Source organism: Perna viridis, chromosome 2 (assembly GCF_037379345.1).
Source record: "Perna viridis isolate PV_CMFRI_1.1 ecotype Kerala chromosome 2, ASM3737934v1, whole genome shotgun sequence".
NCBI classification, from domain to species: Eukaryota; Metazoa; Mollusca; class Bivalvia; order Mytilida; family Mytilidae; genus Perna; species Perna viridis.
The window spans coordinates 5,021,364-5,047,335 of record NC_142446.1 but is presented as its reverse complement, the minus strand read 5'-3'; the positions used below and the strand labels follow the sequence as shown (position 1 = coordinate 5,047,335).

At 33.5% G+C, this 25,972-nt stretch overlaps 1 protein-coding gene across 12 annotated transcripts in view; it reads left to right on the top strand.

The window, feature by feature from the left end:
- The window catches only part of LOC148623379 (SPARC-related modular calcium-binding protein 1-like), a 69,220-nt gene that overhangs the window by 30,354 nt on the left and 12,894 nt on the right, over positions 1-25,972 (top strand). For 5 of the 12 annotated variants that reach the window (XM_088565216.1, XM_088565217.1, XM_088565215.1 and 2 more), the window contains 9 exons: positions 4,052-4,267; positions 12,885-12,938; positions 13,567-13,653; positions 17,565-17,813; positions 18,295-18,324; positions 21,235-21,306; positions 21,870-21,968; positions 25,386-25,625; positions 25,842-25,923. In XM_088565216.1, coding sequence (XP_088421342.1) covers positions 4,052-4,267; positions 12,885-12,938; positions 13,567-13,653; positions 17,565-17,813; positions 18,295-18,324; positions 21,235-21,306; positions 21,870-21,968; positions 25,386-25,625; positions 25,842-25,923 — 1,129 coding nt within the window. The remainder of the gene's footprint in view (positions 1-4,051; positions 4,268-12,884; positions 12,939-13,566; positions 13,654-17,564; positions 17,814-18,294; positions 18,325-21,234; positions 21,307-21,869; positions 21,969-25,385; positions 25,626-25,841; positions 25,924-25,972) is intronic. The other 7 variants (XM_088565219.1, XM_088565226.1, XM_088565227.1 and 4 more) reach the window with 4 other exon arrangements.

Below are 25,972 nucleotides of genomic sequence, written 5' to 3'. Positions count from 1 at the left end.
CCCACATGCCATTCTGAGGATTGTGAGCTGACATATGTAGAATCATGCTGATATATAGTCCTCTGCAGGTTAAAGTTAAGGTAGAGTCCAGAGAAGCCATTGAATATTGTGAAATTAGCATAGAAGCCTATGGAAAGTGGAATTAGTGGTTTTTATCCTTTAACAAATAACCTCATTGCAGGATAAAATATAAATAAATAATAAAAATATAAAAGAAAGTTGTCCCAAATTATGTGCCTTACGACCTTAGTCAGGAGCAAGAAGTATTGAAAAAAAGACTAACAGCTGCCGACCCACACCACAGAGACTAGGTGCCCTCCAAAATTGATCTTCACCATTTTGAAGATGCTTCAAGATGAAAAATTATAAAATTGTAAGTACAGCTGACGAAAAGTAATTGAAAACCGTGTTTTGATGACTAAATAATGTGGGTTTTGACATTCATTCCAAAGGGATGGGCAGTCCCAAGTAAGGTGATAGGGTATATGTAGAATAGAAAAAGCAACAGATATGGTAAAACGCATTATATATACCCTTTATGAAAATAGAAAATACTTAAAGACATCACCAAAAGGTCTTCAGTAAGTGTTAACACATCTATAAGTAAGCTATGAAAGGCCGCATCAACAAAAATAATAAAATCCATGGTAACAGAACAATGGCACTTCTTCAAAATAAACTATAAAGTTAAATAATGACACGTAAACACATTAATGACCAACATCTATCTGTTGACTGTGGACGGGCGCATGTTTGCATTGGGGTTAAACCAGTTTTATAAGGCCTTAATTATCCTGCTTTAATGTAAAGTCAAAAATGAACTGAAACAGCAAATAAACATACCATTAAATTCACTCATTAATAACTGTATCTCCAATTCTTCTTCATTGAATACTTCAACATGCAACGTATAGACAAAATGAAATATCCAATTAAAGAGCCCTCGCAATTACTGAAACCTAGTTCCGAACATATTATAGAATGACAATCCCATCAAAATTACAAGCAATAGAAAAAATCGAGTATTACAATTCCAGTGGTTTTAACGTTACGTTCTAAATAGGTAAGATTTGATATAGTGCAATACTAAATCAAAGACTGAAGTTTTCAAAGTCGTCAAAAATTCGTCGTCACTGTTTTGGCTTACTTTCAACATCCGAAATGGCACGAATGCTATATGCTCTAAAATCGGGTGACTTCCGCTAAATCTTGGTTCCCTTGATATGATTGCATACTCTTTCGTAACTTTGATGATCCGAATGTTTTCAATTACCCGGAACCAGATTAAACAACTGGCAATGGCTATATATAGATATCGGGATCCTGATAATATATATGACCTTTATATAGTAAATTGTAACGAGCCCATGTGTTTGAATCGGATACTGGGTAATATGACATAAATTCAATGCTAACCGATCATTTCATCTTTTAATCTACTGGTGCACCTGGTCCATGCTCCCATTTTTAGTGGAGTCCGAGTTGCTCATTTGCTTTTGTTACTTTGTATGTATGATTTTAGTTACTTCATGTTCTTTGTTGTGTATGTCTGTTTTCAAAGTCTGGTCTTTGTCCCTGGATTACATTCTTTTGATTACCGCTATAACCTTGGTTCCCTTGATTACTGCTTAATGAAAACTTCCCGTTCTCCTACAAGCAAAGAAAAAACACACACATTTAAACGTGTATATTTTTTAAAAGAGGTACGTTGTAGCGATCTTTGGGTCTCTTATGATTTTGACCAAAAAACCAGATTAAGAACCTGATTAAACAACTGGCAATGGATATTCATAGATATCGAGGCCGTGCTTGTGTGTATGACCTATGTAGTTTTGTACTGAGCCCCTGTGCCTGAATAGGAAACTGGGTAATGTTCAATGCTAGCCGATCATTTCATGTAAACTTCCCATTCTCATACAAGCAAGATACACACGTAGAACACACGTGTATAATATTTAAGAGGTACATTTTTATCTCGTGTGAAGCTAGAACTATGACGTTGGGGCGGTAAATACGGCACAGACCTGCAGTATTACATGGAGTATAAATATATAATTATGCAAATCATATGAAATTACGAGTGCAAGAACTCGCTAACAATTATTTATATTAAAAATACTTAAAAATGACTTAGTTTTTACGTTGGGGTGCGATTAGGGGTGAAAACAAGGCTTAAAGAATGGTCAATGATGTGAAAATCGTATCCTTTACCAATACATCTATTAACGACATCTGATAAATCCATCGGATTTTGTCTAAAAGAATGCGCTTTTTAAACAGCATTTTTAATTCAGAATCTGCAAGTGCTGTTATGTTTTTGTATCAAACTTTTGTAACAGTGAAAAAAAATCTTATAGTTAATGTTTTTAGAAGTTTGTAAAATCGGTACCCCTGATACAAAAGTTTGTTTGGATTTTTTTTCTGTGAGGTATATGTTGCGTTCATTTAAATCAGACACTGCATTATAAATATGAGCAGGTAGCAAATTAAGTCATATAGAGATAATAGTGTATCTACTATTGTGACATCTGCTTTATTGATGACATTTTGCTTTTGTTTACCAAATTGATGTTGCACTTCCAGTTACTTACGATATTTATCCTTTTTTTTACAGAATTATTAAACAAACAAGAAATTGTCCAAATAAATCGATTGGTTACCTTCAGTATCTAATTGGACAGTAAGCCATATGTATTGTAGTTTGAAACTATATGTTATATTTTCAATTAAATGCATTGCAAATGAACAGTTATATGCCAAACTCTTCTAGTTTACTCAAATTCAGATCCAAAATATCAGGAAAAATGTTTAGAATAAAAAATATATCTTCATGTATCACTTACTCATTCAAGAGCTATTGCCCTTCGTAGTTGTTCAGCTTATGTTTTATACATTTAAAACAATACTGACAACTTGAAAAACTACAAGTGAAAAAACGATTTGCATATTACACCACTGCAGTGAGCATTAAAATCCTTCTTGAGTCGAAACAGTTAAATACTTGTTTAAGCTGTGTGACTGAATTGACAAGTCTTGAATACTTATTAAATATCTATTAAAATATAAATGGATAGTTGGTAGAAAAACAAAACACTAATCTATGGGTGCAATGTTTTGTAGGTGCACATCAAAATTGCATTTTTTGTGCCAAATTGACCATTGTTAAAAACATTCTAGTCTACACATTTCTATAACAGTACTACATCTTTGAACAAATAATTGTACGTGAAGATAAATGTAGGTGTAAATGTTAAACAAAATTATCATATGAATTCATCAATTATTCCTTGGAAATATAACAGCTGAAAATCACATGGAATCCATTTTATAGCATTGAAGTGAGTTTGTAAATAACTATGGTAGCTGGGTTGCAAAAATTGATGTTATTATTGTTTACCAAGTATTACATGCCAGGATACATTAAAATAAGCATTATTAGACATTTGTCTTTATTTTTTCACAGAGAACGGTTCTTCAGTGATTAGTCCATATAAATTCAGAGCCTATGGTGGTTATTCATGGTGGTTACACATCAAACAAACAATTTTTTAATATTATGCTATGTGTTCACGTAACGACAGCCAATTCCGTATTCAGATCTGTATCTTTTTTTTAGAAACTATACATTTATCTCTTAACTAAATTGAACAAAATCAAACGAAACCAAGATGGGTAACTCTCACAAAGTGCCAATTTCACGCACAATCTTTATAATTTTTATCTCACAATCGTATACCGAACTGTTTTGCAATTGTTTCTGAATTAAAAGTGAAATAAGTGGATGTTGACATGCTATCTAATTTTTATAAAGACTGCTGCACTGCATCTAAACGTGTAAACACAGATGATACTTTCTAGATGGTAAATGTTATACTGCTTCAGAAACCAAAGTTTTGTAATTATTCAGAGACATGGTGCTGCCCATGTTTTCTTAGTCTCTAAAGGATAACCATTTATATGCCCGTGTCAAGCGTCATTCTTCGGAACATTTCTTCTATTGAGGTTTCTTCTTGTTGTATAATTTATTAGTTTGTGTTATTTGCTTTTTAAGGTTCTAAAAATAGCACGAAATGTCAACAGGAGCGATCTGAGGCTCAAAAGATAGCGAGACGTCCGACGGCTGGCATCTTTGTTCCAGAGTGTAAAAAGGATGGTTCTTATGTGGAAGTGCAGTGTCATGCTGCTACAAATTACTGTTGGTGTGTAACGAAAGAGGGACGACCTATCACTGGGACGTCACTTCAAGGGAAAAAACCCTCATGTAAAGGTAAAACATTTCATCTTCTAAACTTTTGCCCACTAATTCCTTACTGGCTGAAATGCATAGTATATAGTTACATCATCAGTGTTTAAATAACTTTCAGTGTATTAAACTTTACTTTTTTCTGAACTGCTACAGCTGTGACATTTAAAACTGCCCCAATTCGTTGTTTTAAAGCACGTTATTTATTGCATACTAAGCAACTCAAGTACAAACATAATATCATCCAGCTTTAACGATATTAATGGACATTTGTATGTTACAAAACAGATTATTAATTAAAATGCGTCATATCACTTGCGGTCATTTTATGTTGAATGTAACGCTTTGTTTGCATCATTTTTCATTTATGTGAAGTGCTCCATTTACGTATGTATTTCATACTTTGTATTTGAAATAAATAATTGTCAATTTTATTTTCACGTCGTTAAAACGTACATGTGACCTGTGGATCAACTTAGGTACATATATTCTCCCATGTTCATATACATGCCAGGAATCATTCCACCAAGTCCTTCCGGAATAGTACTCTGTTTCCGAAAGTTGTATAATATAATCTTTTTTTGTGAAAAAAAAACAATGTTCTTTTGATGGAAAATATGTTGCTTTTCCATTTCATGTATCTATATATGATGGTTATTATACAGAACACAAAATCTGTTTATTTATTTTAATGCCTTAATTTGACATATTTTCAAGTTAACCTGTAACTGTTGCAAACTTTCGACAATTAGCACAAATGTGACAATCGGACATAAACGTATAAATTTAACCTCATCGTCTTTGTCTTTTTACATTCACATTTTAAATTTACTAGGAATATAATCTTCATTTATCGGACTCACTAAGATAATTTCTATCTCGATTTCAAGACTCGTTATTTTGTATGTAATAATTCAATTCTCGGAAAGATTGACAACATCAAACATAGGATTGAAACATCAGTGGGTATATTATCCTAGTATTCATGACTTATGTTTAAAAAGTCCACTACTCGATTATAATATTTGTCAGATCAGGGAACCCCTTGGGGAAGGAAGTTCCAAAATGAAATTTTCAAAAATATGAACGATCATTTTACAAAAGAAGACAAGATCGTTATTTGAAGTAAGAAATGGCAGTATAATAAAAAAAATTATAAAAAAGGGAGACAGAAAAAGAAAACTAAGAAATATTTAACAAATAAAGAACAAAACGAATATTTTTTCTATTCAATCTATACTTAGTACAATCCTCCAGACAGACGGACTACGGACATCACATATAATTCAGGCATAATTAACTACATTATTTTCGCTTTGACACATTTCATCGCCATGGATCTTGTGCTATCTTAGATAGACTGCAAAACAATATAAATTTCGACCGTTCAGGGATTTTGGTTAATCGGCATTTTCCTAATGCCCAATAATAACTTGAGCAAGAAATGTCCTGGGAAGTTATTTAAGAATTCTCATTAAAAATTACGAAATAACCTTGTTTGCACGGGGTTCAGGACCAAAGGAATACGGTCACTTGTGTTTTTCATAGACTCAAATCTCTTAAATTGGGAACTGACGTGATCGCTTGATCCAGAGCTTTGTTTGGATAGCCTCTCTTGACAAAAAAAAGGATTTCATCGTATTACATTGGGCCCTGAAATCTTAGTCTTCGCTGCAAATACGGCGTCGTCTCAGAAATTGTGACTTTGGAATGACATTTTTGTATGACTGAGCATGACAGGACTGATAGTTTAAGTAACAATGTGCATCAGTGGGTTTGTAAATAAAACTGAGGTTGAAAATTTTCCATCTTGAATTTTACAATTGATGTCAAGGAGCGAAAGGCTCTCTTTGATGATGTTGAAGGTATATCTGAATGCTGGATGGTAAGAAGAAACAAAATTAATGACAGACATAAAACCACGTTCTTCATCTGAGAACACCCGCAAAGACATCGTCTATGTATCGTTTGTAAAGATCTGGTACGGTGCGCATGTACTCAGAGAACATTTTTTTCTCTAGGCAGCCAACAAATAGACAAGCAAAACTGGGTCCCATTTTAGTTCGTACTGCCACCCCACCTAACTGGCTATAGTGGTTGCCATCCAAATTAAATGTCTTGAGGTTGAGGACAAGTTCGGAAAGTCTTAAGACGATGTCAGTTTTGACATAAGGGTTGGGTCTTCTGTCAAGAAAATGCATCAAAGCAATCATAGCATCATTATTTTGGATGCTTGTATACAGGGCTCTCACATTCATAGTGAAAAGTTTGAAATCTGAACTCTCAGGCTCAAAATAATCAAGAATATTGAGGGCATGAGTAGTGTCCTTGATATATGTGGGTAGATTCTCCAAGATGGGCATGAAAATGTCGCGAAGAAAACTGGAAATGTAGTCAGTAGGACAGCTACAGGCTGAGGTAATCGGTCTCTTAAGGTTCCCAATTTTATGTATCTTGGGAAGCATATAGAAGCGTGAAGTTCTGGGTTGAGATACAACCAAATTGAGGGCTTCTTTTAGGGCATGAAAGTAACTGTCCTTTTGAAAATATGTTCAGGCGAAAAACAACGAAAGTTCCTAGTTTAAGTTTTAGTTCCTTTTATCTTTTAAACGTAGCTATTGTTCACTAATTCATTATTTTTATTTACGTAAAATTTGAGCCACTTCACAACATATATTGTTTTTATTTTGTAAACAAAAATCGAATAAAATGCCATTTTAACGGAGATCGAATTCAAACGTATCTCAATACAAATTTATTTTTATAAATGGTTAATATCGAACTCTTTGTATCTATTTTTAAATTCACCGTTCCGGTTACGAAGGACATAAAAAACACACAAAATTCATGATGCATTGTAGCAGTGCGCCAGTTTGCGTAATATTCAGGTTCGATATCGGTTTACATTGAAGACCTGGATGGAAGGACCCGAACTCTCCGACATATAGTGCAAAATTGAACTTCAAACTACTAGTTCTCAGGTCGAAATTCAATTTATCGACCTCCATGTTGAAACTGTCTGATAAATAATTCAAACCTAGGACACAATCATTGAAATAAATCATATTCCTAGATACACGATCCTCTCATTTTGCTACATTTCTCATTTGATAAGCTTTATAGCTTAAGTGCTATAAGTTATTCCATGGACACCTATGTATAATGTGAAAGCGCTTAGTTTCAGGGCTCATAGTTCCAATGACACGTACATTAATATACCCGTAAACGATAATGTCTTATAGGCATATGGAATGATTATTTGCAAAAAACAATAACACCAGACCAAAAAATGACACCATTTCCGTGAAATGCATTATCGAAATTTCTATTCCTTCGTCAATGCAAAGTTTTCATTTTTATTTGTCTTCTCCAGACTTCCGATGTCACGAGGCGGTAACCATAAAAATACACGATACAGTGGATGATACGTCAGGAAGTTTCCGTGGGTTGTGCTTCTCCTTATAAAAAATGGCCAAAATATGAGCTGCAAATAAAAGCCTGAACCACCTTCCTTTATACAAGTTTCTTGATCGTAACCACCTCCCATTTATCCGCCATGGCCTGCATGAAATATTTGAAGACAGCTCTGTCAATTGGTACTCAGCATTCCTCTTTATAATTCAGTTCTATGATTGATGATAATTTATAATCTCACAGGATCTTTATTTTGAGCTAATCATCGAATGATTATTATGCGTCTATGCGTCTAAAAATAAGTAGGCAACTCGAATATATCGACACTGAACGACTGGTTTATTCGGGTAAATGCATAGAAATAAACAGGTACTGTTAAGAGGTTAGAAATCAACTATTTTTAATTGGATCATATTAATCAGCATATTTTGTTCGCAGTAAAAGTTGCTTATTGTGTTTGAATTATTGGCGTAAATTACATAAAATTAAATATAGTATATTAGAAATATCTACTATTAAGTGGACCTTACTATCTGCATTTGAACCTTAATGGAGTATGTCAATATCAAATTCTTGCGGTTTCAAGATAATGACGTATGTTTTATGGTAATTTTTGTTACCTTAATCTAGTTCGGTCAGTGTTCACATTTAGGTCATGTTTTTGTCGACATTCTTTTATAACAGCACACATTCAACATAAAATAAATCATAGGTGTTCTTTGTTATGATCAAATATCAATGTTTTATCCTTTGTGGTGTAACAAAAATGAACTCTAAGTGATCTTTGATGTGTTTAATTTTTTCACTGTATTTGAATTTAAGATATCGGTCTAATTTGGGGAAGTGCCTAATGGCAAACTTTGAAATAACGCATTGTCAAATAATCACATTCCGAATTCAGAGCTGTATCGGGCTTATATTATATCCAGATGGATTTCATCAATTCCGTACTGATTCTTTATCCTCCAAGATACCTAATGTTTCACTTCATTAGCTCGTTCTGATGATTCACTATGATATTTATTTCACTTCGTTAGCTCGTTCTGTTAATTCATTATGATATTTATTTCACTTCGTTAGCTCGTTCTGATAATTCACTGATATTTATTTTACTTCGTTAGCTCGTTCTCCTTCAATCTCAGTTTCCGCTATATAGATGTCGTATTATCCTGAAACAATCCTAATTTCGGGGATTTGATACATCGCATCTACCCGAAAGAACTTGAGATAAAGGATACTACAGACACTGTGAAGTCAGCCTCATATCTTGACCTACACTTAGAAATCGATGGTAAAGGAAAACTATTGACCAAACTTTACGACAAACGTGATTACTTTTTATTCAGAATCGTCAACTTTCCTTTCATCTGTGGCAACATCCGCACCTGCGTATGGAGTGTTCATATCACAACTCATACGTTATGCCAGAGCTTGCCGAAACTACGCAGATTTTTTGTATCGCGCTAGAATTTTAACAAATAGGCTTCTGGAACAGGATCATGTTGCTACAAGATTGAAATCATCACTACAGAAGTTTTATGGTCGTCATCATGAACTCGTTGATCGTTATGGTGTATCCATTTGCACCATGAAAACTGATTTATTCAACGGGCCATAGTTTTCCTTTCCTCGTTTGTCTACCCAGGACTTGACTTTTTATGGGCAACTCGGCGGGTGTTTCTAGAAAAGCAGAGGACGCTTACCCTACCAGTGCACCTGGTCCATGCTCCCAGGTTTTAGTGGAGTCCGAGTTGCTCATTTGCTTTTGTTACTTTGTATGTATGATTTTAGTTACTTTATGTTCTTTGTTGAGTATGTCTGTTTTCCATATCTGGTCTTTGTCCCTGGATTACATTCTTTTGATTACCGCTATAACCTTGGTTCCCTTGATTACTGTTTCTGATAATTCACTGATATTTATTTTACTTCGTTCGTTCTGTTAATTCACTATGATATTTATTTCACTTCGTTAGCTCGTTCTGTTAACTCACTATGATATTTGTTTTGTGATTTGTATTGGTTTTGTTTTGTTTATTTGTGAATGTATTGAACTGTTGCTCCTAAATTTGACGTCTAAATGGGACAAACAGATTTTTTTGGAAATGTAAAAATTATACCCATGTATTTTTTTTTGGTTCGAACGATAAAGTATATAAAGTCAGAAAAATAAGAATTTAAACTTTTAATTTTGTTTTAATTTGTTCGTTTAATGCTAGGTTTTCACCTACAATATAGTTAAATATTATTCATTTTAGCTCACCTTGTCCGAATGTCTAAGTGAGCTTATGCCAGCACTCAGTGTCTGTTGTCTGTCCTCTGTCGTCAATCGTCCGTAGAGTTTTCAAATTTTGCTAAACTACTTAAAAACCCATGACAGGGGAAATGAAAGGAAGTACTCTCAACAAACTTACTACTTTTTGTGTGGCTCAGGTGGCTTTTAAGGTGGCCGCTGCATTAAAACCCTATTATGATACACATTTTGGCCTATATCTCTGCTAATACCTAACAATCGTAACTGAAATTAGGACTTCAACATCTAATTTAATATTGTTCATGTTGATTATTTAACAAGATGGCAAACAAGGGCAATCTAAGCTTCTGAATAAGCCAATTTTAAGGATCAATTCCTCTTCAGCCGCTGATACCAATGTGTTGAAACTCTTGATAGAGTTGTTGCCCTTAATGCAATCTACAAATAGTGTACTTTTTGTGTAGGTTAATTGGCTCTTTAAATGACTGCAACTACTCAAAGATGCAATTAAAATCGTTTGGGGGAAGCACATTTTGGGCATATTTCTTTTCTAAATTAATACTTAACCAAAGTTGGAAAATCTTGTCAGGAACGTTGTAAGTAGGGATTTGTTTACATTTTTAACTCACCTAGCCGAAGGCCAAGTGAGCTATTGCCATCACTTGGCGTCTGTCGTCGTGGTTAACAATTTTTTTTTCAAAACTCTTCTCCTCTGGTATGAATTTTCCTTTTGGTATTCTGCATAGAACTGGTGTAGGGATTTTACATGTTAAAAATCAATTTTCAGAGTTTCACTGTGAATTCCCAGGACAAATGACATCTTAAAGTTGCATACCATTGCGAAGCTTGGAAAATAAGGCTTCCAAAATCATTTTGCTAATGGTACGATGATTGTAGAAATTCTTCACAAAATTTACTTGAATAAATAATACTGAAAATCCACATTTTTACCTTTTCTGCTAACTGACGGTATGGAGGCAATTTACTCATACCTGTAAACAATATTCATACACTTTTATAGTAAATTACAAATATGATTTTAAAGTACACATTCTCAGCTATATTTTGACTACTTTTAATCAGAATACACACAAATAATGCACTTACAACGCAAAGGTCTAGGTTCAGTGTGTTTTTGGAACTACATAGAGGGGGGGGGGATTGTCCATTTGACCCCGAAGTGGTTAGTGAGACCTAAGCCTTGTTGGAGTTATTGCCCTTTTTGACGTTTTGTTTTTGCTATTTTTGATGTATTTCTTACAAAAATCTTCTCCTCTGACACTACTTGACCAATTGGAACCAAACTTGTTATGAATGTTCCTTGGTGTATCTTGCATAGAACTGACGTGGAGATTTTTGATCTGTTGAAAAACATGGGCACCGTTGCTAAAAATAGAACATAGGGGTCAGATAGTAGTTTTTCGCATACATCTCCAAAACAGTTAGGTTTAGCCAAACTCTTTCATTTGCTAAAATAATCCTTATTATAAGGCCTTCAAAAGTTTAGGGATCAAAGTAGTCAGGCGATTCCTTGTAGAAGTTATTGCCATTGAAAGGTGAAAAATGGCGTTTTTCACAGTTTTCAGACAATATCAATATCAGCTAGGGCAAAATCGAGGGGCGCTGAGCCGCTATCACGTCCGCGCCCCTCTGCCCCTGTTGAGTACCTCATAGTGCCCATTTATAATTATCTGAATGTCCCTTTAATATTACACTGTTGTTAATAGATAACCCAATAAAGAAGTGTCACCTTCATTAACTACATCCTGTCGTAATTTACCCTCAGGTAAATATAGGTGATCAATCAGCTGACCATGGTTATCCGATGATGACTGACATGTAGAAAATGTATCCCGATTGGAAATATCACCGTTTTATGGACAGCCGATCATAGGTTAATAAATAATTTCTAATGCACAATTTTCAAGTTAACAGGTCTAAGTTTTGTAGAACCTCGAGTGTAAGCAATTGCATGTTGCACATGTTTGTTTATTAAAAATATCAGTTACCCCCTTATAATTTTAACATTTTAAATTTTCTATATCTTCAACAGTACAAGACATTTCCAAAATTTGTGGTTGCAATAGTTATAGGAAATAATATTCCTCTTAAATTGGATTTTGAAATTTGATTGGAGCAATAATGAATATTTGTTACATTTCATGTAACATTTCACCTCATAATGTGTCATCAACGTAAAAAAACTCCTAGCCCTTATTCATTTCTGAAACCTGCTTATCTAAAAAAAACAATGTTAATCATCTACACATCTTTCTGCTTATAAGCAATTGTGTATTAGGAGGGAAACTTGAACTTCTGTAATTCATTTATGTCTTTAGTTTTTTTCTTAACTTGTATTTGTTTTCACTAAGCACTTGATTAACTGAGAAAGGTCTTTTAATACAATAAGGGTGTCATGCATATATTAATGCAGCCAAACTTATTCAGTTCGCAAAATATGACACGACACTGTCCATTGTCCCACCTTCATTTTCAGAAGTTGGCAGGTATGCAATAAGAATACAAATATACAAGAAAAGAAAACAAAATGAAGGAAGATATTTATTATTTTAATGCAAACATAAATCAAAAAAAAAAACTAAGATCAATGTCCCTTTTTTGGTTGAAAAACATGCTACGCGTTAAAGTGGTCGCCTTCCCCGCTCCCCTCTCTTTTCAAATCCTAGCAAGAACACTGAATATCTTGAAAACTATAATAGATAGAAAGAAACTTTTAATTTCTGAAATGATCCTTATGATAAGTCCTACCAGTCTTCTTGAGTCAAAATTGTTGGACAACTCCATGTTAAATGTATTGCCCTTGATAGACAAAAGTTAACAAGGTGAGCGATTCAGGCTCCTAGAAGCCTCTTGTTTGTTCTATATGACCACATGGTTTCTGTTTTATCAGATGAGCGATTCGGGGTCCTTTGAATGACAACATTTTTCTATCTTGTTTTGTTTTTTCTTCTTCAGGGAAATCCAGACATAAAAAGTCTTTTAGAAACAAAGGAAGATTAAGGAAAAGAGGTACACGAATAGCACCAATTAACTTGTAATCGAAGTGTAATGAGTTATTTCGTATTTTGTGCCGGTCAGTTATTAGTAGAAGGCTACCTGATAAAAAATGTCACACAAACTTATACTTATACTGTATGCATACATGTGCATTGTAGATCACCCTCTATGAAGAACGCGAGAACTTGAATACAATATTATCTACTTCAATATTTGTCTCTTACTTGCTTTGTTATTGTTTTGTCTTTTTTTGTGAGGTTAAACATTCCAATAATGCAACATACATGTAGTATAAATCATTCTACAAGAACGTAATTAATTGCTCCTCAGTTGCTAAAATTCCTTTCTTCTACTGATCGATTTTACTAGTACTCAAATCTATTATAAAGAAGTATGATATCGTATCGACGAAAGAAGTATTTTAAATATTAGCAGTATTTTATCATTTCCACCCGTGTTTTATAATCGTTATGTATATGCTACGTTTGGCGAAAAATCCATCTGTGTGATTTGTATACTGCATAATTGTACAACAAAAAAAGCATACCTCGTGATCTATGCTACATACCACACAGAACACATGAGCTGGACAGTAGAGATTTGTGTGTAGATTATTTACACTTTTTTTTATCTGTTTCAGGGTGTAGAAGATCTGACAGAAATGAATTCAATAAAAACCTTTTACAAACCTTTATAAAAGAATATGAGAGAGCAAGGAGTTCTGGAGGTAAGTACACTTACAATACAGACACAGGATCTTGATCATAAAAGAAATGAGTATTTAATGAAATATCTACAATGTCCCGAACCTCATAACCTGCATTATAGGTGATAAGGGCTGTAACTGACATATCACCATGACGACAAAGCTTAACGATAAACATTCATGTTTTTTATTTGTTTTTGTTTTTGTTCTTTTGTTTTGTGTTGTTTTCATTGAAGAAAACCATACATTTATGCAGATAAAAAAGAAAGTAAATTGTTCAAATTAAATGTTCACCCCCCTTTTTCAGCGAATGATTAGATGTGCACATGAGCGTAAGTTTTCTACAATTTTCATTGGAAGAACGCATTCAAGACTTTGGTAGAATCTGTTGCATTAATGTTTTTAACCACTAACTACCGCAAAAATGTGTTGTATAATGGTATGGCGACAGGAGCCGTTGGGTTGTTGTCATTCATAGGTGTTTGGTGTCCGCACAATAACTTGATAAGAGTTCATGATGACGACCATAAACTTTTATTGGTGATGACCTTAAACTTGTAGCTACATAACCCTGTTCCAGAAGCCTAATTGTTAGAAATCTAGCGCGGTACAAAAAGTTTGCGTTGTTATGGCAAGTTCTAGCATAACGTATGGGTTTTGATACAGAAACTCCATACATAGATGCTGAAGGGATGTTGCAAAAGATTAATGGAAAGTTGACAATACGGAATCAAAAGTCATCGCGTTTATCACATATATGTAGTTTGGTCAATATTTTTCCTTTACCATCGATCTCTAAGTGTAGGTCAAGGTATGATGCTCAGTCCCGTGATCTATACAAAATTAGGACAATTCAAATAACAGTCTTTAAGATTCATTTTTCTAAGACGATAAAGGTTATAAACCAAAACATTAAAGGCAAATAACTTTTTAGTCGTATTCTGGTTCAATATTCATACACTACGGAACAGGGTTATGCTGCTACAAGATTGAAATCATCACTACAGAAGTTTTATGGTCGTCATCATGAACTCGTGGATCGTTACGTTGTATCCATCTGCACTATGAAAACTGATTTGTTCAACTTGTCATAGTTTTCCCTTCATCTTTCGTCTACCTTGCTTGGACATGACTTTTTATGAGCAACTCGACTTGTGTTTCTAGAAAAGCAGTGGACGCTAACCCTACCGGTGCAGCAGTCACCTGGTATATAAAAAGGGACCAGAAACGAGCATTGTCATGATGTCCGGAAAATAACTTGACTGTAAGTTAATGAATTTCTTTCAAATTGTTTCAACTATGTTCCATACAACTTGGGGAAGACTAGGATTGATTATGGGGTTATGACTAGAACATTTTATGAGTCAGGGACCGAAAATGGAGCGTTTGATACTCAACGAACAGTTGTAGTTTCAACAATTTCTGGTGTTTTATACGACCGAAAAATATGTTTTGGTCGTATAATGGTATCACCCTGTCGTCGTCGTTGGCGACAACTTAAGTAAAACTTATCCGAATTTTTTTAATTGATAGGAAGAGTTTATTGTTGATTGATTTTTATGATTCAGTGGTCCTTTTCACAAAAAATCGTAAGTGTAAAATTAGTCGTAAGTTATGACGTCACAGTAAATCAAAGTATTGTGACGTCATTACTTACAACTAATTTTACACTTACGATTTTTTGTGAAAAGGACCACAGATGCAAATGTATTTCCTATGAAGTTCAGTTTTAAACGTTTTATAGGGTAGACTTGTATTTATCCGTTTTAGAGTCAAGGGATACAATTGGACCACCCTAAAGATATCAGCTTTCTAATTTTCAGTCTGATTTAATTTTATTGGATTTCTGCCTGACTTTTTTTCAATGAAATTTCAAATATTTCTTATGGTTTTCGAGTTATTACGGGTCAAAGGGGCCACACCACAAAAAAAAAATCGATTTTTTAAGAATTTTTATGCAATTTGAACATTTAGCAATGAAGTTGTACACTGCTTTTGGTTTGGCGAATGCGGGCGGACGTGAATGCGTCAAACATTTGTTTCAAGACGATAACTCAAAAAGTTTGCATCTCATTCCAACCAAACTTTGAAATATTGTTACATACCAGGTAAATGAAATCCATATTGACTTTGAAGAAATTTGAACAAGGACAAGGTCCCAGCGACCATAAGAATTAAACTTTTTCATATAATTGACGTTTCCTGAAGAAAACTAAGTTAACATCTGATTCAAACCAAACTTTGGAATATTGTTACATACCTGATAAGTGAGATCACTATTGATTTTAGGAAAATTTCGTTTATGGTTACGGTCACAGCGGACAAAAAACTTAAACTTCCGTATAATTCCGTAGTTCCGTATAATTGAGGTTTCCGGACGATTGCTAAAACAGTTTACATTTGATTCAAACCAAACTTTGGGATTTTGTTACGTAAGTGCAAACCTATCGATATTGGGAAAATTTTGTACAAGGTCTAGGTCGCAGTCATCTAAAAACTTATTTTTAATAAGGTTTCCGGACGATAATTCTAAAAGTTAAAAAGTAAGGATATTGTTGTATGCCAGAATGGTGAGAAACTATTGATTTGGGAAAAGTTTGGTCAAGGTCAAGTATGCCAAAATTACATTTTTGCATAAAAAAAATAAGATTCTAGACGATCTGATTGAAACGGGACTCTGGGATATTGTTACATACCAGATAAATGAAAACACTATTGATTTTGGGGGTACTTCGTTTTCTTTCAGTCAAGGTCACAGTTGTCAAAAAACGTTTGTGTAAAATTAAGTTTCTGGACGTTAACTCAAAATGTTTGGATTAAAATGGAACTTATGGATATTGGTACATACCAGGTAAATGAGAACCCTATTAATTTGGGGTTAATTTAATTCATGTCCAAGGTTACTGTCACAAAGAACTGTATTTTTTTTTCAAGAAAATTAGGTTTCCTCCTGTCTAATTTCAAGATACGTTACAGGAATAAAAGGTACTAAAATAATCATATCCGGGACTACTTGATCTCAGTAAAAGGTTCAACCTGTATTGATAGAAGGCTTAGATTCTTTGCTTGTGAAATAGCATATTATGAAAAGGCAATACAAACCATAGCTCTCTTGTGATGTGAAGGAAATGGTTTGTACCTGTATTGATGGAAGACAGAGATTTTTTGCTATTTACAGTTTCGTGAATGCAACTCGGCTTGTGCTCCCTGATGCATTCCGATTTTTTTTCGTACGAAAATTCTGCCTATATTTTGCCATCAAAATTAAAATATCTCTTACGGTATAAGGCGCCAGAGGTGCCACAACCCCCAAAAGCAACTTTTTAAATATTTGGTCCGATTTCGAAAATGTTGTATTAAATTTCTAATTTTGTGCTATATTGTCCAAACCAGCTGTGTCAATAATGAACTGTAAATCTCTCCCAATGTTTAAGTGTGTCAAAAACTAATATTGTGTCTACACTTACCCCAAGTGAACATAGTTTGACATGATGTGGTCGTATCATGCTGCGTCTGCGAATCTCTTTATTATGATTGTTTCTACTGTATTTAAATTAAGGATATCGGGTTATATATGGTTAATGACTTATCGCAAATAATTTGCCTGAACGCTGTGTCTATACATATTAAATTTGTGACCTCTGCATTCCTATCAAACTGTGCCATGCGAAGAATCTTATTGCTTAATGCTTCCAACCTTCGAAAAGAGAGTGAACAATTCTGTCCCTTGCAGTAAAGTAACTACACTAATCGCACATGAGCTAATTTATCATTTCAGTTGTCATTTCATTTTCATACTCATTTCTTGACAAATAATGATGCAAAATCATAGAAGGTATATGGTTTCCATTTTTATGATTTTTGGATATGGTTTTGACTTATAATCTAGTTACTTGCTTTTTACTGATAATTTAACTTACGTTACATTTTAGATTTAAGTCTATCTAGAAATTCAGCTGGCACTCACGACAAACGAGTTGCAGAGTGGAAGTTTTCTCAGTTAGATAAAAACAAGGACAATAAGCTTCGACGAAAAGAGGTTCGTGCTTTAAAGCGAATGGTAAAAAAGGTTATCAAGCCAAGGGCATGTGCAAAAACATTTATTTCATATTGTGACTTTGATCAAAACAAAAGAATAGAACCAAGAGAATGGACATCATGCCTTGGAGTTTATACAAGTGGTGAGTATAATTTCTGGTCATATAACCATTTAGTCGTCAATCATGTTTGTACCTCTGTAAATAGTTATTTGGAATGACAAACAATACCTAAATAATGAATTGAAGCTGGCTTCTAAAGTAACCTACTTCCATTTATTCAACCAATGGTAGACATTCAGACATTATTGTTTCGTTATCATTACAGTATGACAGAAAGAAAAATACACAATCTTATTCTCTTTTATTATTTATTGAGGTCTTTTATAAGCACATTAGTCTCTTCTTTGTCAAATGTCATGTTGGGGAAATGAGCATATGAATAAATACGTCTTTTTATATAAAATATATTGCTGTGTTCACTATACTAATATGAATTACCACTTTAATGGGTGAAAAATTGTGATACATAGTTTGATGTCTCTTGATTAACGTTCACACGCCGAGGGTTATTGAATATTAAAGCATGTTGTTGAATTTTGACCTTGCTTTATCTTTACTTTAGGCAATGGAGAACGACCAAAGCAAGACACCAGTAAGTTCATTATCAATTTCTATCAATTTTGATAAATTATGACAAACATTTAGATTCGAAATATTTAAACCTTGAGAGTTTTGTCTATTTGTTTAATACCTACTTATATTTGTTTTATAAGTCTTATTTCTGACTTTTCTTTAGACGCTTTATCCATTGGAAAACACTGGTGGTACTTCGATTTATTGCCTACAAACCCTGATAGTCAAAAATTCACTAGAATTACCTTCTTCGATTGAAACTTGTGAAGAACTTCCAGTGTTTTATTCCCTGCTTGTTTGCTATATTTGTTAGTGATTCTACGTTCATAAAGGCTTGCTTCTTTTTAATCCACAAAATTCAGTAGGCATTCAGACAATTGTAAAAATAGTACCTTTATATATACAATAGCTTACTGGCACCAAGGAAATACAAAACTGTTCGGAAAAGAATAAGTTTCTTGAAGCTTTAATTCATGATATTCAAAAAGGGGTTCTGCACGTTTTGTTTTTCTTATCTTGAATAAGTTGTTATCATTCTATTTACAGTTTATTTCGTTTTTCAAAATGAAAAAATGAATCGGTTTTCCCTATTTAGAAATAATGGTTTTGTACTGCAAATTTCTCTTAACATCAGGGCATTGCAAATTCAACGACCGTTTTATTTCGTGAAGAAGCTACGGATATGTATAAAATCTGGCATTGCTTTGCAAAAATAACATAAGTTCCTTAAGGCCCAATCAATTATCAGATACTAAGCATTAAACGCAAGATGCTGTGCACCGTTCACTGGACTGAAATGACAATTTTCAATAATTGATAATTTTTAACTGAGAAATATAAACACATGATAAGAATGTGTTACATGTGAGATTATCTTTTCATTATGTTTACTTTTCAAAAGCTATAATGTAGTTAAACAACATTAGTAAAGCACCATTACTTTATTTCAATTACTGCATTAGCTCAATAATCCACCGTTATTACATCGAAAACAATGCATGCCATTGCTTTTAAGCTCATGAGAACCGGAAGACCGTGTGATTTATTGTCCTCACTTTGCGTCCGTCGTCGTCTGTCGTTCACTTTTCTTCTCTCTTAATCGCTCATTGGATTATCAGCAAATTGTTTGGGGTATCTACTAAATATTTTGGTCGATTATATATTTCAAGCGGAAACGTTGTCGCAATTGCTATTTTGGATCACAGGGTAAGGTCACGAATTTTTACATATATTTTTTTAAAAAAAACGTTAAGAGACTCTTGAGAAAAAATTGACTTTCTTTCATCTGCTTGAACAGCTCCAAAAAGTCGTCATTTGGTCGAAGCTGTTTAACGACTTCTTGTTGGAGTTATCGCAAAAAATGACAAAAACCCTATAGATAAAAAGAAACTGTCAGTTAATGACAAAATAATTTGAATAGCGGTTATCTAATTGAGTTGCTGCCTTTACATGATTAAAAAGACTTTTTGATTATTTGGGCGAATCGGGCTCTCCAGGGTCATTTAATAAGTCATTGAAAGATATTACAAACCCAATTATGTAACTCTGATATAATGATTATGAAAGAAGAACTCGCTTTAGTCCGTTTATGGTTTATTATCGAAACATATTTAGAATGCCATTAGGAGAAATATCAACGTTGTCAATGCTAGTCCAAATGTAAATTCGTCATTTCTTAAGTAGCAAAGAATCATACAAAGGACTCCTAAGAATCATGCATGGGCGAACGTTCAAACATTAATTTGTATGTATGTTTTATATTGCTTCTGAGTATTAATATTTAATGTTTGGAAAAATCAGTGATTCTTTTAGAGGGAGATAACTCTGATTTTTTGCTAGCACATGCTATACAACTTTCAAACATTCAATATAGAAATCACTTTTACTGTATAGACTGAGTCAACAGTTGTTTCTCTGTAGTTCTTGTTGCCCTTGATTAAGACCGTAAGGTGGAAACGAGGGCCTCACTTTCTGTTTTTTATTACCCTATATTTGTATTTTATTTCTTTATATAATATCTTTTTATCTCTCAAATTTTCAATTATTATGTTCAGAACAACCTTAAATGTAATAAAGATATTTCGCATGGTTCTTAGGTGGCGGACTGCTACTTTTAACAAATGATTAAAAAATAAATAAGATACAAATTGACAAAAAAAAACGTAATCTCTTTGACCTCACAGTTTTTTGTCAACAAATTAATGAACGTAAGAGTCGATTCTCATGCTAGTAGTAGATTTAGTTCTTTTTTGTGGTCCAACTACATTGTATATATTTCCACTTCATCTATCTACAAGCTGTTGTTCTGCGGTCCTCTAGAATGAATGTATCAATTTGTGCATGTGTGTTCAACAATATGTAGACACTTCTTGGAATTTTTGTAAATGTATAGAGTGGCTAGTTCAAGATTTTGAACAACAGTTTGCCACTGTATTTATTGTTCTTGCTTGGTTTGCTGTCTACAGCTTTATTCTGCTTACCAGAAATTACCTGCATTTTTTAAGATACGATTCCCTGCTGTTTGAATTCTAAAACAATATAGAACATATGAATTTCCTTCTTCAATGCAAATTGATCTCGCTTTTTAACTTCTTTTGAATTGCATTTATTTTGTAACTTTGCCTCTCCATCCATTTTGCATAGTACCACTATCCTTCTGGAGAACTGGAGACTTGGATGTGTGAACATGTGTGAACCACCTGGCGGCGAAAGGATGATGAATGAGTGGTATATCGTACGTTATAGTGTGAAGGAAAATGTGTGTATGTTTAGAATTGAGAATAGTGTGTGAGAAAGATGAATGTAAGACCCCAAGTTTCTACTTCTCACTTTCACTAATTCTAACCCACTAACATGAACGGCAGACCGGGCAAGTGCAATATCATTGTGACAAGAACGAACAGTATTGTATAAACCTCTCTGATAATAGTGTATCACATATTTCATTCCTTGAAATCAGAAGATAACGCCAGACCCAAGCCCAAGGAACCACCGAAGGAAGGTATGCATTAATATTGATTTTTCTACATTTTCTAAAAGGATCGAGTTAAACAAGAAATCACACTTTTATGACAAATAAATGCCGAAATTAATATCCTCGAAATTGAAAAGTGCGTCTGTACTTGTATATGTAAACACTCGTAACACATTACTTTTTTTACTGAAATGTCATACATGAATATAATTACCGATTCAAGCAAACTTTCATAATAAAATTTATGTTTACAGACATCTATTTATTAAATCATCGAATCACTTAAAGGCGTGAAGCTTAAAGGCTGCTTCGGCTTCTTGCAAAGCTTAATTTAGTTGTCCTCAGTTGTTTATTGGCTTTTTATGTAAAACCTGTATTTAACCTTCGATGCTGTTTATAACGAATCCTTGTGTTGTGTATACCATGCATGGTCTTGTTTCTTCTTTCCTCGAACACTGTAGAAACGGTTTGGCATCATAGGCAGCACAGTTGACACATTTTACAATAAAAATAGCATTTTCCACTAATTAACAATATTTTTCGTCTGTAGGTACTATATTTTACTAATAGACTTTCTTTATACATGACAGAAAACCAGAACAAATTTATAGATCCGAAGAAAATTGGGCCTCCAAAAGGTTTGATACCCCATCAACCCAGTAAGACCCCACCACAAGACACAGATGATAGTAAGATTTTATCTAATTTTTCATGCTTCTTCTCTAACACTTGTATCTTGAATTTGATGCATGGCAGAACATAATCAAGTGCAATGAGGTCTTTATGGGCGCTTTCAACTAAACAATTATTACATCATCTATATTGCTATATTCATGTGTTGATTTTTTCTATTCATTTTTTCCCTTAAGTAAAAGGGAAATATCACGTATGTTTCTACTTTAAATGCTCCTATGCCAATTCTGTGTTTATTTAGTGTAGCAAAACAATACCTATAATTCAGTATGTGTTCTACCTTGAAGTTTAATTTTAATTTGGATTGATAACCTTTACAAAATAAATAATAAACGATAGAACATGCATGAGAATATCGCTGCTTACTATTTTAGTAGGATTTAATACTATAAACTTGTATATAGTCGACCTGTTTATAATTTAAGTACTATGTGTCTCACCCAAGAGGGATTTTATTTCATATTTTGTATTATGATACTGTTTTGTTACCATCAATATATATGTATGTCTGTTCATTCGCTAATTAATGTTCATCATTTACCATTTGAGGTCCAAAAGGGACCAAACATTTCCCTGGTGTCCCCTTAATGACATGATTTAATCCTAATTCAAGGCTGTATCAAGAGTGAATGATGTGCCATACTTGCCTTGACTGTTCAGGGTTCATCATCTGCGATCGGTCGTATCAGTCTTCACCCCGAGAAACTTTTTATGAATAATGCTATGTTCTCTATAAGTGTCCTACCACTATTTCTGGTATCCATTTATTTCTATGTTGAAGGCTAAATTTTTTTTTTTACATCAGTCCAGATGGTACTGGAGGGGTTTCATTATGGTGGTCACCCTTTACCTTAACTCTCATAAAAATACCAACATACCTTATGTGCCTTCTAAAAAACAACGGTCAAGTGAATGTAGACAGGTGCAGAAATCACTACTTTCGTTTTGAAATTTGCCATATCAAGGGGCCTAGAGTCTTTGTTCAGAATTTTTTACCCTCCACTGAATAAAGAAAATGAAGTTTTTATATTACTGCTGATTCATCCAGATTTCAGATGACACCAAGTTTGTATACCACTACTTAAATAAGAAAATGATAGGGTGCATTAATCCTAGACAGCATTCCTACGTTGGGTCAACGTTGGTTCAACGGAGTCATTTACGTTGGGCCAACGTAGAAAAGCTAATGTTGGCCCAACGTTGTAAGTGCAAAGAGAGCCAACGTTGGCCCAACGTAATGGCAACACTGACCCAACGAATCCCCAACATTAGCTTAACGTTAACCCAATCATATGGTCAGACGATTGTATTCCTTACGATATTAGAACATAATTTTATTTTGTATTTCCTGGTCATGCTGCAGAGTGCTGATGCTGTGCACTTCCACAGAGTGTGCTCCCATTTCTCCTCAGTTTATCATATAAATTCTTTACCGTAAGAATATACTAATGACAAGGTGATTGTTGTTTACAAAATTAAAACAAGAAAATATATTATAAAATTAGCAGATACTGTTAGCATTGGTATACTAATTATCGTAAATTTGCATTTTTTTTTTGCATTGAATAGACATATGATAATACCTGTCAATGTTTTGTGTTTAGGATGAATTTACATAGAAAATATGTATACATTTGTTTAAAATGAGAGACAACTTTTGTTTTGAAAAGGTGTATTGTGTCTCAGTTACAAAGCTGCATAAGGGGGAGATAATCATATACACTATTGTTATCATAAATTAAATTTGGTTATTCATAATAATTATTTTGTTTTATTAAGTTCTAAATATTAAATTCGAATACTTGTTGCATGTAAATTAAACATGCAGTTAACAGAACTCAAGAAAAAAGTCAACAATACTTTTTGAAAGAAGTAAAATTATATCAATAAATATATATATTTTGGTTTTTCAACGTTAGGCCAACGTTGGCCCAACTTAGTATCGCAGTTTAAATGCAACACAATATTTGCTTTCATACATCCTGATTTGCTTTCTAGTTTTACTTTCTTGAGACAGACATACATCTTTGCATCAAGAATAATATTAAGTCTTTTTTAACATGTTTGTTACCAAAGTCGTTTCGACGTTGGTTCAATGTTGGTTCAGTGTTGGTTCACTGTTGGCTCTGGGTTGGACAAATGTAGAATAATGCAAATAATGTAATCATGGTTTTGAATCAAAATTTAACAATACTCTCACGCAGATTTCGCTTCTAAAACAAGTTTTTAAAGAGAATCATAAAATGAAATGGTTCTTCAAATATAGTAGAGCCAACGTAGGGCCAACGTAGAACCTTTTTATGATATGAAAGTATTTGAAATTTCAAAATGTCGTGTATAATCATTTGGTTGTCAAGTAAAAACCATTTTAGTTAAAAATAAATCAAGAAGTAACATTTCCATAACTACGGACTACTACATTGGGCCAACGTTGTCTTGCCAACGCTAACTAAAAACCAACGATCCAGCCATCAGCCAACGTTGGCTCAATGGTGGCATGCCGTCTGGGATGTGACTTCTTCGTGTCATTACGAATTATTTTCTTGTATGTGCAGATAACTGGTTTCCGAAATAATGGTATTTCACCTATATTATAATCTATTCAACGAATGAGTGTATTTGAATCGCCTTGTCCGTCCCTCCGAATTTCGTCGCAATTACTTCAGCTCTGGATGAATTTATTGAAGAATTGGTGTATAGCTATGTATAGATTAGGCAAACTTAGTAAGCAATTTTTGGTTGTGGCCGAAATGCACTTTCTGTTTTGTAGGACTTCGCAAAATTTCACTGTATTTAGTAAAAAAGAATTTTGTCACTAAAATCTTGGTTCCAAATGGATGGATTTGATTTCAAATTTTGTTGTGTGTCTTTATATGTGTGGCAAACGTTGTAAGCAATTTTAGCTGATGTCCAATATCGACTTCCTTTTTCGATAGGGTCTGAGATGACAACACAAGCAACTCCATGTTATCAACTAGCTTTTATCCAAACATTACCAGTCAAGTTTATGGAACAAAAATATTGTATTAACTATTGATATTTTGTGTAGAATTCTTGCTGTTAAACAATATGTTTCTTTATATTGAAAATGAGGAAAAAATAATGAAAAAACTTCATCCATCGAGAATCGGCTTACAAGTGTAACATGCATAATAATTTAAAAAAAAAAGTATTTTTCTAACTAAAATGATTTCGAGAATGATTAGAATTAAGCTGTTGAAGTGAACAAAGATAAATATGAGCTATGCTTTGTCAGTTTTGCTGCAAGTATGAGAAATGACCAAAAAGTCTTATTTATACATTTGACCTATGCTAAGTTAGTGCGCTTGGCTATTTGCAAATTATTCTTGCTTTGGCAACAATACATTTTAATAAAGATGGTAGCTCTTACCTAACTATATATTATGGTGTAGAGAAACAAAGTTGTTTGGAGGAAAGAGAGGCAGCATTGAGACAAAACATACAGGACCCAAATGGTGGAACGTATATTACTTCCTGTACAACGGAGGGACTTTGGTCAAGAATACAATGCCACAACGCATCTGGGTTTTGTTGGTGCGTAAACCAATCAACAGGAATTCCTATATCAGGGACGGCCATCTTAAAGAAAATCCCCGACTGTAACGCTGTTAAAGTACAGAGGCAAATGAAAGGTACCGAGTTTATAAAAATGAACATTAGAATTTGAAAATGTATTTGAATTATAATCTGGAGTATTCAAAATCCAATTTTCCTTAATCTACAGTAATTTTTAAAAATGTGAAATGAATATAAAATATATTTTGTAACTTGTTTTAAAATATTCTATTACTTTCAACAAAGTAATTAGGCAGTTTTCTTTGTTTTTCATATTTTCTTTTTTTCAACAGGTTGTCCATTTTCAAAGAAAAGACGTTTTTTGTCAGATTTATTTAGCTATATTATTCATCAAATGAACTCTAGTAACACATTGTAAGTACATCTGGATTACATGCTCAATTTATTAATTAGTATACACTTC